General features: G+C 41.5%; 1 protein-coding gene across 1 annotated transcript in view; it reads right to left on the minus strand.

Annotated features, from left to right (window-relative positions):
• Nucleotides 1–249: 249 nt before the first annotated feature.
• Nucleotides 250–12,632, minus strand: part of LOC124035128 (spindlin-Z-like) — a 38,543-nt gene continuing 26,160 nt past the window's right edge. The window contains exons 3-7 of the mRNA XM_046348547.1: nucleotides 8,713–8,905; nucleotides 4,107–4,155; nucleotides 3,739–3,986; nucleotides 1,939–2,172; nucleotides 250–1,754 (exon numbers count right to left, since the gene is read on the minus strand). Coding sequence (XP_046204503.1) covers nucleotides 1,555–1,754; nucleotides 1,939–2,172; nucleotides 3,739–3,986; nucleotides 4,107–4,155; nucleotides 8,713–8,764 — 783 coding nt within the window. The 5' untranslated portion in view covers nucleotides 8,765–8,905 and the 3' untranslated portion in view covers nucleotides 250–1,554. The remainder of the gene's footprint in view (nucleotides 1,755–1,938; nucleotides 2,173–3,738; nucleotides 3,987–4,106; nucleotides 4,156–8,712; nucleotides 8,906–12,632) is intronic.

Consider the following 12,632-nt stretch of genomic DNA (forward strand, 5'->3'; position numbering starts at 1 on the left):
GGATCACAATGCTAACAAGATGATTGCTATACTATATTTCTTGTAAACAGCATTTATAATCGTCTTTCATGTACATTGAGTATACAAAACATTAAGAACACCTGTTCTTTTCATGACAAACTGATCAGGTGAAAGCTATGATCCCCTTATTGATGTCACCTGTTCAATACACTACAAGTGTAGATGAAGAGGAGAAGACAGGTTAAAAAAATGATTTTTAAGCCTTGAGACATGGCTTATGTATGCGTGCCAAGTGACTGTTCCACTGGATGTCATAAGGTGAATGCACCAATTTGTAAGTCGCTCTGGATAAGAGCGTCTGCTAAATGACTTAAATGTATGTAATGTAATGTAAATGCCATTCAAAGGGTGAATAGGCAAGTGCCCATTTAAGTGCCAATGGATGAGGTTAGTAGGTGCCAGGGCGGGGTATGGTAGTAGGTGGAGCTCAGTGTTAGGAAGGTGTTCTTAATGTTTTGTCCACTCAGTGTATAGTTAGTTATGTGTATCAATCATTATCCTTTTAGTGTTTTTGACAACAAAGTTGCAATACAGTAGCTCTAGAAAAGGAGTAAGAATGAAATGTGATAATACAAATTTGAAATCAGATTTGGATGATAGAGTATTAAATAACAAAACTAATCATTTCAGGTTGAAGGAAATTAAAATCAAATCTAAAAGCCACAGTAAACAAAAAATATTAGAATTAAAATAATTGATGAACTTTGCACAACCAATCAGCCAAATTACTCTAATACAATTTAGATTTTACAGAGTAGTAGAGGTCTAGACACCCATTTCGGGAGAATGCAAGTGTGGCCGACATAAAATAGCACTGATTAAAAACTAAAAGGAAGAAGCTCTTGGATTTCCTTGGTCTCAGAAACTAGACTTATGTGAAGGACAATTTCACAATGGCAGTTCATACAAGTAGAGAATTAAGGAATAAAATTAAATCACAGAATTTCATGTAATACCTTTCTTTTTAAACTGATTACTAGGTTTGACTGATACAGTAATGTGCCATTTTAGCAGACGCTTTTATCCAAAGCGACTTAGTCACGTGTGCATACATTTGACATATGGATGGGGGAATCGAATCCACTACCCTGCTCTACCAACTGAGCTACAAAGGACCACAGCTTTTAGACTGATGCATGCTAAATTTTGAGGATGTTAAACCCACAAGTCAACAAAAGTGGTAGAAACATGTTACGAGAACCTCACAATAATTCATTTACAGCATCATAGACAAGAAAACCCCCCACAAAATTCTCACTTTTCTTTCATGTTAAGAAAAACTTTGGGATTAGGCTCCTGGTGTCTGGCCCAATTGAACAGAGTAAATGTTCAGACATGGTGAATTCTGCAGAGGTCTCTTCTTTTCAAACAAAAGTGGACTTCAGACAAAGTACACTAATAGCTTTCGCATTGGAAGCAGTGACACAGAAAATGACAAGTTTCACATTCGTAGCCTGTGAAGGAATTGTCTTGTCTCAAAGAAATCCTGAAAACATTTGCCACGGTCTGTGAATCAATGATTTTCTCAATGCCCTAAGACGTTTTTACTAAATCGTAGACGTAGATGTGAAAGTCGTCATCAAACTTGATGAAATACACAGAGGGTTTGGCATCAACCTGATGGATAACCATGCCTGTCCTTTTGCCGCCATCCTCTTTGGCATATTCCACTTGTTTGCCAACAAGGCTATCCACCACTTCGCCAGGCTCTCTCTCTGATGGGGTCGAGTCATCTGCAAAAGCATAGAATATTACCAGCTTTAGTGAGCTTTAGTAATTTGTTGACAACATTCATGTAGTATGATTGTATCTACCGTAATACAACTTAGAATTACATGTTTTTAAATAAAGAGTGGTATGGAGACCATAAACAATGCCCACAGTGTTAACACAAAATATAATTTCTGATGGACTCACTTGAATCAGGCATTATCCGGAGATCCCCCTCTTTGTAGTCATCCAAGAGCTGGTACATGTACAAAACAGGGTCCTTTTCGTAAGTGATGTAGAACCATGTGTTCATAATGGGAGCCCGTGCTAGCACCATGCCCCTCCACTCCTCCTTTGGTCCTTCATCTTGCTCAAACATGTGCTCCACTGCTTTGCCTATCATGGTTTCTGCTAGCTGTGCATCACTGACACGAGCTGGAGCTGCATTACAGAGAGCAGTTTCAAATGAATAGTAAATATGGCTATGAAAAGATGTAAACTAATTTGTAACAAATTCAGCAAAAACAGAAACGTGCCTTTTTCAGGACCCTGTCTTTCAAAGAATTTGTAAAAATCCAAATAACTTCACAGACCTTCACTGTAAGAACCATGAAAAATTTATGAACATGCACCTGTGGAAAGGTCGTTAAATCCAGTTTACAGACGGTAGGCAATTAAGGTTACAGTTATGAAAACTTAGGACACTATAAACAGGCCTTTTTACTGACTGAAAAACACCAAAAGAAAGATGCCCAGGGTCCCTGCCCATATGTGTGAACGTGCCTCAGGCATGCTGCAAGGAGGCATGAGGACTGCAGATGTGGCCAGGGCAACAAATTGCAATGTCCGTACTGTACTCTAAGACAGTGTTACAGGGACACAGGACGGACAGTGGCAGACCACGTGTAACAACACCTGCAGGACAGGTACAGGATGGCAACAACAACTGCCGAGTTACACCAGGAATTCGCAATCACTCCATCAGTGCTCAGACTGTCCGCAATAGGCTGAGAGAGGCTGGACTGAGGGCTTGTTGGCCTGTTATAAGACATCACTGGCAACAATGTCGCCTATGGGCATAAACCCACCATCGCTGGACTGGCAAAAAGTGTTCTTCACTGACGAGTCGCGGTTTAGTCGGATTTGCGTTTATCATTGAAGGAATGAGCGTTACACCGAGGCCTGTACTCTGGAGCGGGATCAATTTGGAGGTGGAGGGTCCGTCATGGTCTGGGGTTGTGTGTCACAGCATCCTCGGACTGAGCTTGTTGTCATTGCAGGCAATCTCAACGCGGTGCGTTACAGGGAAGACATCCTCCTCCCTCATGTGGTACCCTTCCTGCAGGCTCATCCTGACATGATGCTTCAGCATGACAATGTCACCAGCCGTACTTGCTCGTTCTGTGCATGATTTCCTGCAAGACAGGAATGTCAGTGTTCTGCCTAGGCCAGCGAAGAGCCCAGATCTCAATCCCATTGGGCACGTCTGGGAACTGTTGGATCGGAGGGTGAGGGCTAGGGACATTCCCCCCCAGAAATGTCCAGGAATCCACAGGTGCCTTGGTGGAAGAGTGGGGTAACATCTCACAGCAAGAACTGGCAAATCTGGTGCAGTCCATGAAGAGGAGAAGCACTGCAGTACTTAATGCAGCTGGTGGCCATACCATACACCAGATACTGTTACTTTTGACCCCCCCCCCCCCCTTTGTTCAGGGACACATTATTCAATTGCTGTTAGTCACATGTCTGTGGAACTTGTTCAGTTTGTCTCACTTGTTGAATCTTGCCATGTTCATACAAATATTTACACGTTAAGTTTGCTGAAAATAAACGCAGTTGACAGTGAGAGGACGTTTCTTTTTTTTGCAGAGTTTATAAAAGGTATGCATGATCAAATACACATCTAGCACGAGTGCATTTGTTCTTACACACTCATACTATACAGACAAATGTAATATGCTTATGGCATAGCAAGGCCAACTTGTGTCATGTCTTCACAATACCTACCAACTCTGTCTGGTAAAACCTCCAGGCCTTGCACCCTCTCATCTTTGTGAAGCTCAAGTCCATAGATGCAGTCAAATCCATCATACTTGATCAGGTAGAGAGATGGGTTGACAGGGACTTGATCGAGAACTGTTCCTTTCCACTGGGAAACCTTGGTGTCTTCCTTCCATTGGTGCGTTATCCTGCAACCCACTATGTTTCGTCTGGGTTGGGCAATAGGCTTGCTTGGACCAACATTCTTCTGCTTCCTATAGAGATCCCAATTGGGAAGGAAGTACGTAATGTCAAATCAATATATCCACACATCTGTCTGTTTGGAAGGCAACCTGCTTTTGGTCTTATGCTGTGTCTACACAATGAGAACTTACTTGTGGGAATTTTTCCTCTTGATCAGATTTGCAGATACCCCAGTATTACCTAAAATGGCAAACAAATGTGTGCATGAAATATCTCCCCAAAATAACAATAAATTAGCCTACAGAAAGTATTCACAGCTCTTGGCTTATTCAAAATTGTTGTTACAGCCTGAATTATATATGTATTAAATATATATTTTTCCTAAATACCCCATAATGACAAAGTGTAAACATGTATTTTGAAATTGAGAAATGTATTGAAAATGAAATACAGTTGAAGTCGGAAGCTTATATACACCTTAGCCAAATACATTTAAACTAAGTGTTTCACAATTCCTGACATTTAAGCCAAGAAAAAAAAGTCCATGTCTTAGATTAGGTAGGATCACCACTTTATTATAAGAATGTAAAATGTCAGAATAATAGAGAATGATTTATTTCAGCTTTTATTTATTTCATCACATTCCCAGTGGGTCAGAAGTTTACATACACTCAAGTAGTATTTGGCAGCATTGCCTTTAAATTGTTTAACAATTAGTTGGGTGAATGTTGGCCCATTCCTCCTGACAGAGCTGGTGTAGCTGAGTCAGGAATGTAGGCCTCCTTGCTCGCACATGCTTATTCAGTTCTGACCACACATTTTCTATGGGATTGAGGTCAGGGTTTTGTGATGGCCACTCCAATACCTTGACTTTGTTGTCCTTAAGCCATTTTGCCACAACTTTGGAAGTACGCTTGGGGTCATTGTCCATTTTGAAGAGAGATTTGCAACCATGTCACTTCCTGACTGATGTCGAGACTTTGCTTCAATATATCCACAATTTTCTTTCCTCATGATGCCATCTATTTTGTGAAGCGCATCAGTCCCTCCTGCAGCAAAGCACCCCCACAAGATGATGCTGCCACCCCCATGCTTCAGAGTTGGGATGGTATTTTTCGGCTTGCAAGCCTCCCCCTTTTTCCTCCATACATAAACGATGGTGATTATGTCCAAACAGATCTATTTTTGTTTCATCAGAGGAGAGGACATTTCTCCAAAAAAGACAATCTTTGTCCCCATGTGCAGTTGCAAACCATAGTCTGGCTTTTTCATGGCGGTTTTGGCTGATTTCCTTTGATTTTCCCATGATGTCAAGCAAAGAGGCACTTAGTTTGAAGGTAGGCCTTGAAATACATCCACAGGTACACCCCCAATTGACTCAAATTATGTCAATTAGCCCATCAGAAGCTTCTAATGCCATGACAAAATTTTATGGAATTTTCCAAGCTGTTTAAAGGCAGTCAACTTAGTGTACAGTGGGGAGAACAAGTTTTTGATAACCTGCAAAATCGGCAGTGTTTCCTACTTACAAAGCATGTAAAGGTCTGTAATTTGTATCACTGTGAGAGACGGAATCTAAAACAAAAATCACATTGTATGAATTTTATATAATTAATTAGCATTTTAGTGCATGACAAGTATTTACCTACCAACCAGTAAGAATTCCGGCTCTCAGACCTGTTCTCCACTCATTACCTGTATTAACTGCACCGGTTTGAACTCGTTACCTGTATAAAAGTCACCTGTCCACACACTCAGTCAAACAGACTCCAACCTCTCCACAATGGCCAAGACCAGAGAGCTGTGTAAGGACATCAGGGTTAAAATTGTAGACCTGCACAAGGCTGGGATGGGCTACAGGACAATAGGCAAGCAGCTTGGTGAGAAGGCAACAAGTGTTGGCGCAATTATTAGAAAATGGAAGAAGTTCAAGATAACGGTCAATCACCCTCAGTCTGGGGCTCCATGAAAGATCTCACCTCGTGGGGCATCAATTCAATGATCATCAGGAAGGTGAGGGATCAGTCCAGAACTACACGGCAGGACCTGGTCAATGACCTGAAGAGAGTTGGGACCACAGTCTCAAAGAAAACCATTTGTAACACACAACGCCATCATGGATTAAAATCCTGGAGCGCACGCAAAGTCCCCCTGCTCAAGCCAGCGCATGTCCAGGCCCGTCTGAAGTTTGCCAATGACCATCTGGATGATCCAGAGGGGGAATGGGAGAAGGTCATGTGGTCTGATGAGACAAAAATAGAGCTTTTTGGAGGAAGAAGAAGAATGAGTACAACCCCAAGAACACCATCCCAACCGTGAAGAATGGAGGTGGAAACATCATTCTTTGGGGATGCTTTTCTGCAAAGGGGACAGGATGACTGCACCGTATCGAGGAGAGGATGGATGGGGCCATGTATCACGAGTTCTTGGCCAACAACCTCCTTCCCTCAGTAAGAGCATTGACGATGGGTCATGGCTGGGTCTTCCAGCATGACAACGACCCGAAACACAAAGCCAGGGCAACTAAGAAGTGGCTCCGTAAGAAGCATCTCAAGGTCCTGGAGTGGCCGAGCCAGTCTCCAGACCTGAACCCAATAGAAAATCTTTGGAGGGAGCTGAAAGTCCGTATTGCCCAGCGACAGCCCCGAAACCTGAAGGATCTGGAGAAGGTCTGTATGGAGGAGTGGGCCAAATTCCCTGCTGCAGTGTGTGCAAACCTGGTCAAGAACTACAGGAAACATATGACCTCTGTAATTGCAAACAAAGGTTTCTGTACCAAATATTAAATTCTGCTTTTCTGATGTATCAAATACTTATGTCATGCAATAAAATGCAAATGAATTACTTAAAAATCATACAATGTGATTTTCTGGATTTTTGTTTTAGATTCCGTCTCTCGCAGTTGAAGTGTACCTATGATAAAAAATGACAGAACTCTACATGCTTTGTAAGTAGGAAAACCTGCAAAATCGGCAGTGTATCAAATACTTGTTCTCCCCACTGTATATAAACTTCTGACCCACTGGAATTGTGATACAGTCAATTATAAGTGAAATAATTTGTTTGAAAATAATTGTTGGAAAAATGTCTTGTGTCATGCACAAAGTAGATGTCCTAACCGACTTGCCAAAACTATAGTTTGTTAACAAGAAATTTGTGGAGTGGTTGAAAAACAAGTTTTAATGACTCCAACCTAAGTGTATGTAAACTTCCGACTTTAACTGTAAATATCATTTACATACGTATTCACAGCCCTGAGTCTTGCCATAGATTTTCAAGCAGATTTAAGTCAAAATTGTAACTCGCTCCCGGGTGGCACAGTGGTTAAGGGCGCTGTACTGCAGCGCCAGCTGTGCCACCAGACTCTGGGTTCGCGCCCAGACTCTGTCGTAACTGGCCATGACCGGGAGGTCCGTGGGGCGACGCACAATTGGCCAAGCGTCGTCCGGGTTAGGGAGGGTTTGGCCAGTAGGGAAATCCTTGTCTCATCGTGCACCAGCGACTACTGTGGCGGGCCGGACGCAGTGCGCGCTAACCAAGGTTGCCAGGTGCACGGTGTTTCCTCCGACACATTGGTGCGGCTGGCTTCTGGGTTGGATGGTGCTGTGTTAAGAAGCAGTGCGGCTTGGTTGGGTTGTGTATCGGAGGACGCACGACTTTCAACCTTCGTCTCTCCCGAGCCCGTACAGGAGTTGTAGCGATGAGACAAGACAGTAGCTACTAAAACAATTGGATACCACGAAATTGGGGAGAAAAAGGGGTAAAAAAAATAAAAAATAAATTGTAACTCGGCCATACAAACGCCAGTCCTGAACGATTACAAGCATACCAAAATATGGAGCGTGGTACCCAGTAATGTGTTGTATTTATCCCAAACATTACACTTTGTATTCAGGACAAAAAATATATTGCTTTGCCACATATTTTGCAGTATTACTTTAGTGCCTTGTTGCAAACAGGATGCACGTTTTGGAACATTTTTACTCTGTACAGGCTTCCTTCTTTTCACTCTGTCAATTAGGTTAGTATTGTGGAGTAACTACAATGTTGTTGATCCATCCTCAGTTCTCTCATCACAGCAATTAAACTTGGTTTTAAAGTCACCATTGGCCTCATGGTGAAATCCCTGAGCCGTTTCCTTCCTCTCTGGCAATTGTGTTAGGAAGGACGCCTATATCTTAGTGACTGGGTATTTTAATACACCAATTAAAGTGTAATTATTAACTTCACCATGCTCAATGGGATAAAAAAAATTCTCCCATCTACCAATAGGTGCCCTTATTTGCAAGGCATTGGAAAACCTCCCTGGTCTTTGTGGTTGAATCGGTTTGAAATTCACTATTAAGGGACCTTAAAGATAATTGTATGTGTTGGGGACAGAGATGAGGTCATTCAAAGATCATGTTTAGCATTATTATTGCACACAGAGTGAGTCAATGCAACTTATGTGACTTGTTAAGCACATTTTTGTGAACATGGGGTTGAATACTTACATTTATCAAGGCATTTCAGCTTACATTTTTTAATTCATTTGTCAACATTTGTAAAAACATAATTCCACTTTGATATTATGGGGTATTGTGTGTAGAGCATTGACAAAAAAATCTAAATGTAATCAATTTTAAATTCAGGCTGTAACAGAACAAAATGTTGAAAAAGTAAAAAGGGGTGTGAATATCTTTCTGAAGGCATATTACTGCATCATACTTATATCTTAAAAAACCCATATGGTTTTGTAAGCTGTCATGTGTAACGTTTCGGCTACATTCATGTACATAAGCCGTGAGTTTCTCTCACCCCCATCAGCTCTGGGGCGCTGGCCTGGCGTCTTTCCAAATGGGGTCTTCATTGATATACATGTAGGTGAGCAGCCAGGCTACCAGACTATAGGGTGACAATGTATCTACTAGGGAATCAGGAGAGAGAGGGACAGAATGCAGGTGGTGGCACTAGGTGGGAGGATCACTGCCATCCAGTGCAGGAAAGCAGACTGTTGAAAAATGAACATGTGTTAAACATGGGGCACAGAAGAGAAACTGCAACATTATGATGAATAAAGTTGGTGTAGAAAATGCCATAATTAGTAATTATCTCCAAATTTAACTGATATGAACACAGTCAGTCATTTTGACTCGTGTGCTATAGACATATCCTTCAGCAATTACACAATCATATAGTTTAGCTCCCTAAAAACAATGGCAAAACAGTAAATAATTTTGTTGCAGTGTTACTTAAGGGCTTTCAAATCAAACTGTTTTGTGTCGTAAACAACAGGTGTAGACTAACAGTAAACTATTTACGGGCCTTTCCCAACAATGCAGAGATAAAATAGAGAAATAATAGAAAACTAATAACATGTAATAAAAGTAATAATACATAGACAATAAGAAATAATAACTCTGCTATATACACGGGGTAACAGTCCTGAGCCGATGTGGAGTGGTACAAGATAATCGAGGTAGATTTGTACATATAACTAGGAATAAAGTGACTAAGCAACAGGATAGATAAACAGTAGCAGCAGCGTATGTGATGAGTCAAAAAAGTTTGTGCAAAAAGGGTCAATGCAGATAGTTAAATAGTTAACCAAATAGCTACCCGGACTAACTATTTATCCATCTTATGGCTTGGGGGTAGAAGCTGTTCAGAGTCCTGGTGCATCAGTACCGCTTGCCGTGCGGTAACAAAAATAACAGTTTATGTCTTGAATGGCAATTTTTAGGGCCTTCCTCTGACACCGCCTGGTATAGAGGTCCTGGATGGCAGGGAGTTCGGCCCCAGTGATGTACTGGGCCGTATGCACTACCCTCTGCGGCTGGATGCCAACTCCTTGAAAGCGGCAGCTCCATCCTTTAGCGGCTGTTGCTTGTAATCCATTCTTTCTGGATAGAATATGTACATATGGTCAATGTGGGGACGATGACGTCAATGCACTTTTTAACGAAGCCAGTGAATGATATTGTAAATTCCTTAATGACATCGGATGAATCCCAGAACATATTCCATTCTTTGCTACCAAAACAGTCCTGTAGACTAGCATCGGTTTCATCGGACCACTTCATTATTGGTACTTCCTGTTCAAATACTTCCCGTTTTAGTTTTTGCTTGTAAACAGGAATCAGGAGGATAGAGTTATGGTCAGATTTGCCAAATAGAGGGTGAGCTTTGTATGTGTTTCTGTGTGTGGAGTAAAGGTCCTCTAGTTGCACAGGTGACATGCTAGTAGAAATGAGGTAAAATGGATTTCAGTTTCCCTGAGAGTATTTTCTTGTTTGCTTATGTCCTAATACTGCTCGTTGAGTGTTGTCTTACCGCCAGCGTCGGTTTGTGGTGGTAAATAGACTGCTACTAAAAATATAGATCAACTCTATTGGTAAATATATGGTCTACAGCTAATCATGAAGTATTCTAAAACGCAGGAGAGAAGAAACTCGAGATTTCCTTAATATTCGAGATCGTGCACGAGCATTTGTTGTTGACAAAGAGACACATCCCTCCCCCTAACCTTACCCAACGCTGCCGTAGTCTTGACAACGCATAGAAAAAAACAGCTAGATGTATATTATCCATGTCCAGCCACGACTCTGAGAAACCTAGGATATTACAGTTCTTCAGGTCCCGTTGATAGGATAGTGTCGAACGGAGTTCGTCCGGTTTGTTCTCCAGTGGTGGTACATTCGCGAATAGAACGGAAGGTAGAGGCAGATTATTTAGTTGCCGACTTAGTTTCATCCGAGAGCCTACACGTTGGCCTCTCTTTTGATATATAAGATAGATTCAGTGAGTCATAATTACAGTACAGAGAACAGGTAAGCCTAAGCATACTGAGGTCAATAGACCATTTACACTGAACAAAAATATGAACCCAACATGTAAAGTGTTGGTCCCATGTTTTATGAGATTAAATAAAATATCCCATAAAATCATCCATATGCAAAGTTTATTTCTCTCAAATGATGACAAATGTGTTTACATCCATGCTAGTGAACATTTCTCCATTGCCAAAATAATTAATCCATCTGACAGGTGTGGCATATCAAGAAGCTGATTAAACAGCATGATCATTACACAGGTAAACTTTTTTTGTTCTTCACACATCAATGCCACAAATGTCTCAAGCTTTGAGGGAGCAAACAATTGGCATGCTGACCGCAGGAATGTCCACCAGAGCGGTTGCCAGAAAACTAAATGTTAATTTCTCCACTATAAGCCAATGTCGTTTTAAAAAATGTGGCAATACGTCCAACCGGCATCACAACCATGTGTAAAAATGCCAGCCCAGGACCTCCACGGTGGTGGTGGGGTTATGGTATGGGCAGGCATAAGCTACGGACAACGAACACAATTGGTCCGATGAAGCGGATGCTAAATTACAGGATTGTTTTGCTAGCCTATCAGGACTGGAATATGTTCCGTGATTCATCAAATGGCATTGAGGAGTTATCAGTCAGTCATCGGCTTCATTAATAAATTCATAGATGCAGTTTTGTCACACACCACAATGCTACAGATGTCTTAAGTTGAGTGTGTGTGCAATTGGCATGCTTACTGCAGGAATGTCCACCAGAGCTGTTGCCAGTTAATTTTATGACCATTTCTCTACCAATGTCTTTTTCGAGAAAATGGCAGTATGTCCAAACGGCCTCACAATCACAGACCACGTGTATGGAGTCGTTGGGGTTATGGGGTTGGGCAGGCATAAGCTACAGACATAATTCCTGGAGGCTGGCCTGCTTACTCAGACATGTCACCCATTGAGCATGTTTGGGATGCTATGGCTCGACGTGTAAGACAGCGTGTTCCAGTTCCCGCCAATATCCAGCAACTTCGCACAGCCATTGAAGAAGAGTGGGACAGATGCATATCTGTATTCCCAGTCATGTGAAATCCATAGTCGGGCCTAACCGTTTTCCTTATATGAACTGTAACTCAGTAAAATCTTTGAAAATGTTGCATGTTGCGTTTATATTTTCATTCAGTATAGTTTTGAGGCTGTGGCATCTTCCTTGCTGAATGGCCTTTCAGGTTATGTCGATATAGTACTTGTTTTACTGTGGATTTAGATAGTTTTGTACCGGTTTCCTCCAGCATATTCACAAGGTCCTTTGTTCTGGGATTGATTTGCACTTTTCGCACCAAAGTACGTTCATCTCTAGGAGACAGAACATGTCTCCTTCCTGAGCGGTATGACGGCTGTGTGGTCCCATGGTGTTTATACTTGCGTACTATTGTTTGTACAGATGAACATGGTACCTTCAAGCGTTTGGAAATTGCTCAGACTTGTGGAGGTCTACAATGTATTTTTCTGAGGTCTTGGCTGATTTCTTTTGATTTCCCCATGATGTCAAGCAAAGAGGCACTGAGTTGAAGGTAGGCCTTGAAATACATCCACAGGTACACCTCCAATTGACTCAAATTATGTCAACTAGGCAATCAGAAGTTTCTAAAGCCTTGACATTTTCATTTTCCAAGCTGTTTAAAAGGCACAGTCAACTTAGTGTATGTAAAACTTGATAAAGTTAATTATAGGTGAAATAATCGGTCTGTAAACAATTGTTGGAAATGTTTTTTTGGGCCATGCACAAAGTAAATGTCCGAAGCAACTTGCCAAAACTATAGTTTGTTAAGAAGAAATTTGTGTTGTGGTTGAAAAACGAGTTAATGACTCCAACCTGTATGTAAACTTCTGACTTCAACTGCGCATATCTACCTCAAAT

Source organism: Oncorhynchus gorbuscha, linkage group LG05 (genome assembly GCF_021184085.1).
Source record: "Oncorhynchus gorbuscha isolate QuinsamMale2020 ecotype Even-year linkage group LG05, OgorEven_v1.0, whole genome shotgun sequence".
NCBI lineage: Eukaryota > Metazoa > Chordata > Actinopteri > Salmoniformes > Salmonidae > Oncorhynchus > Oncorhynchus gorbuscha.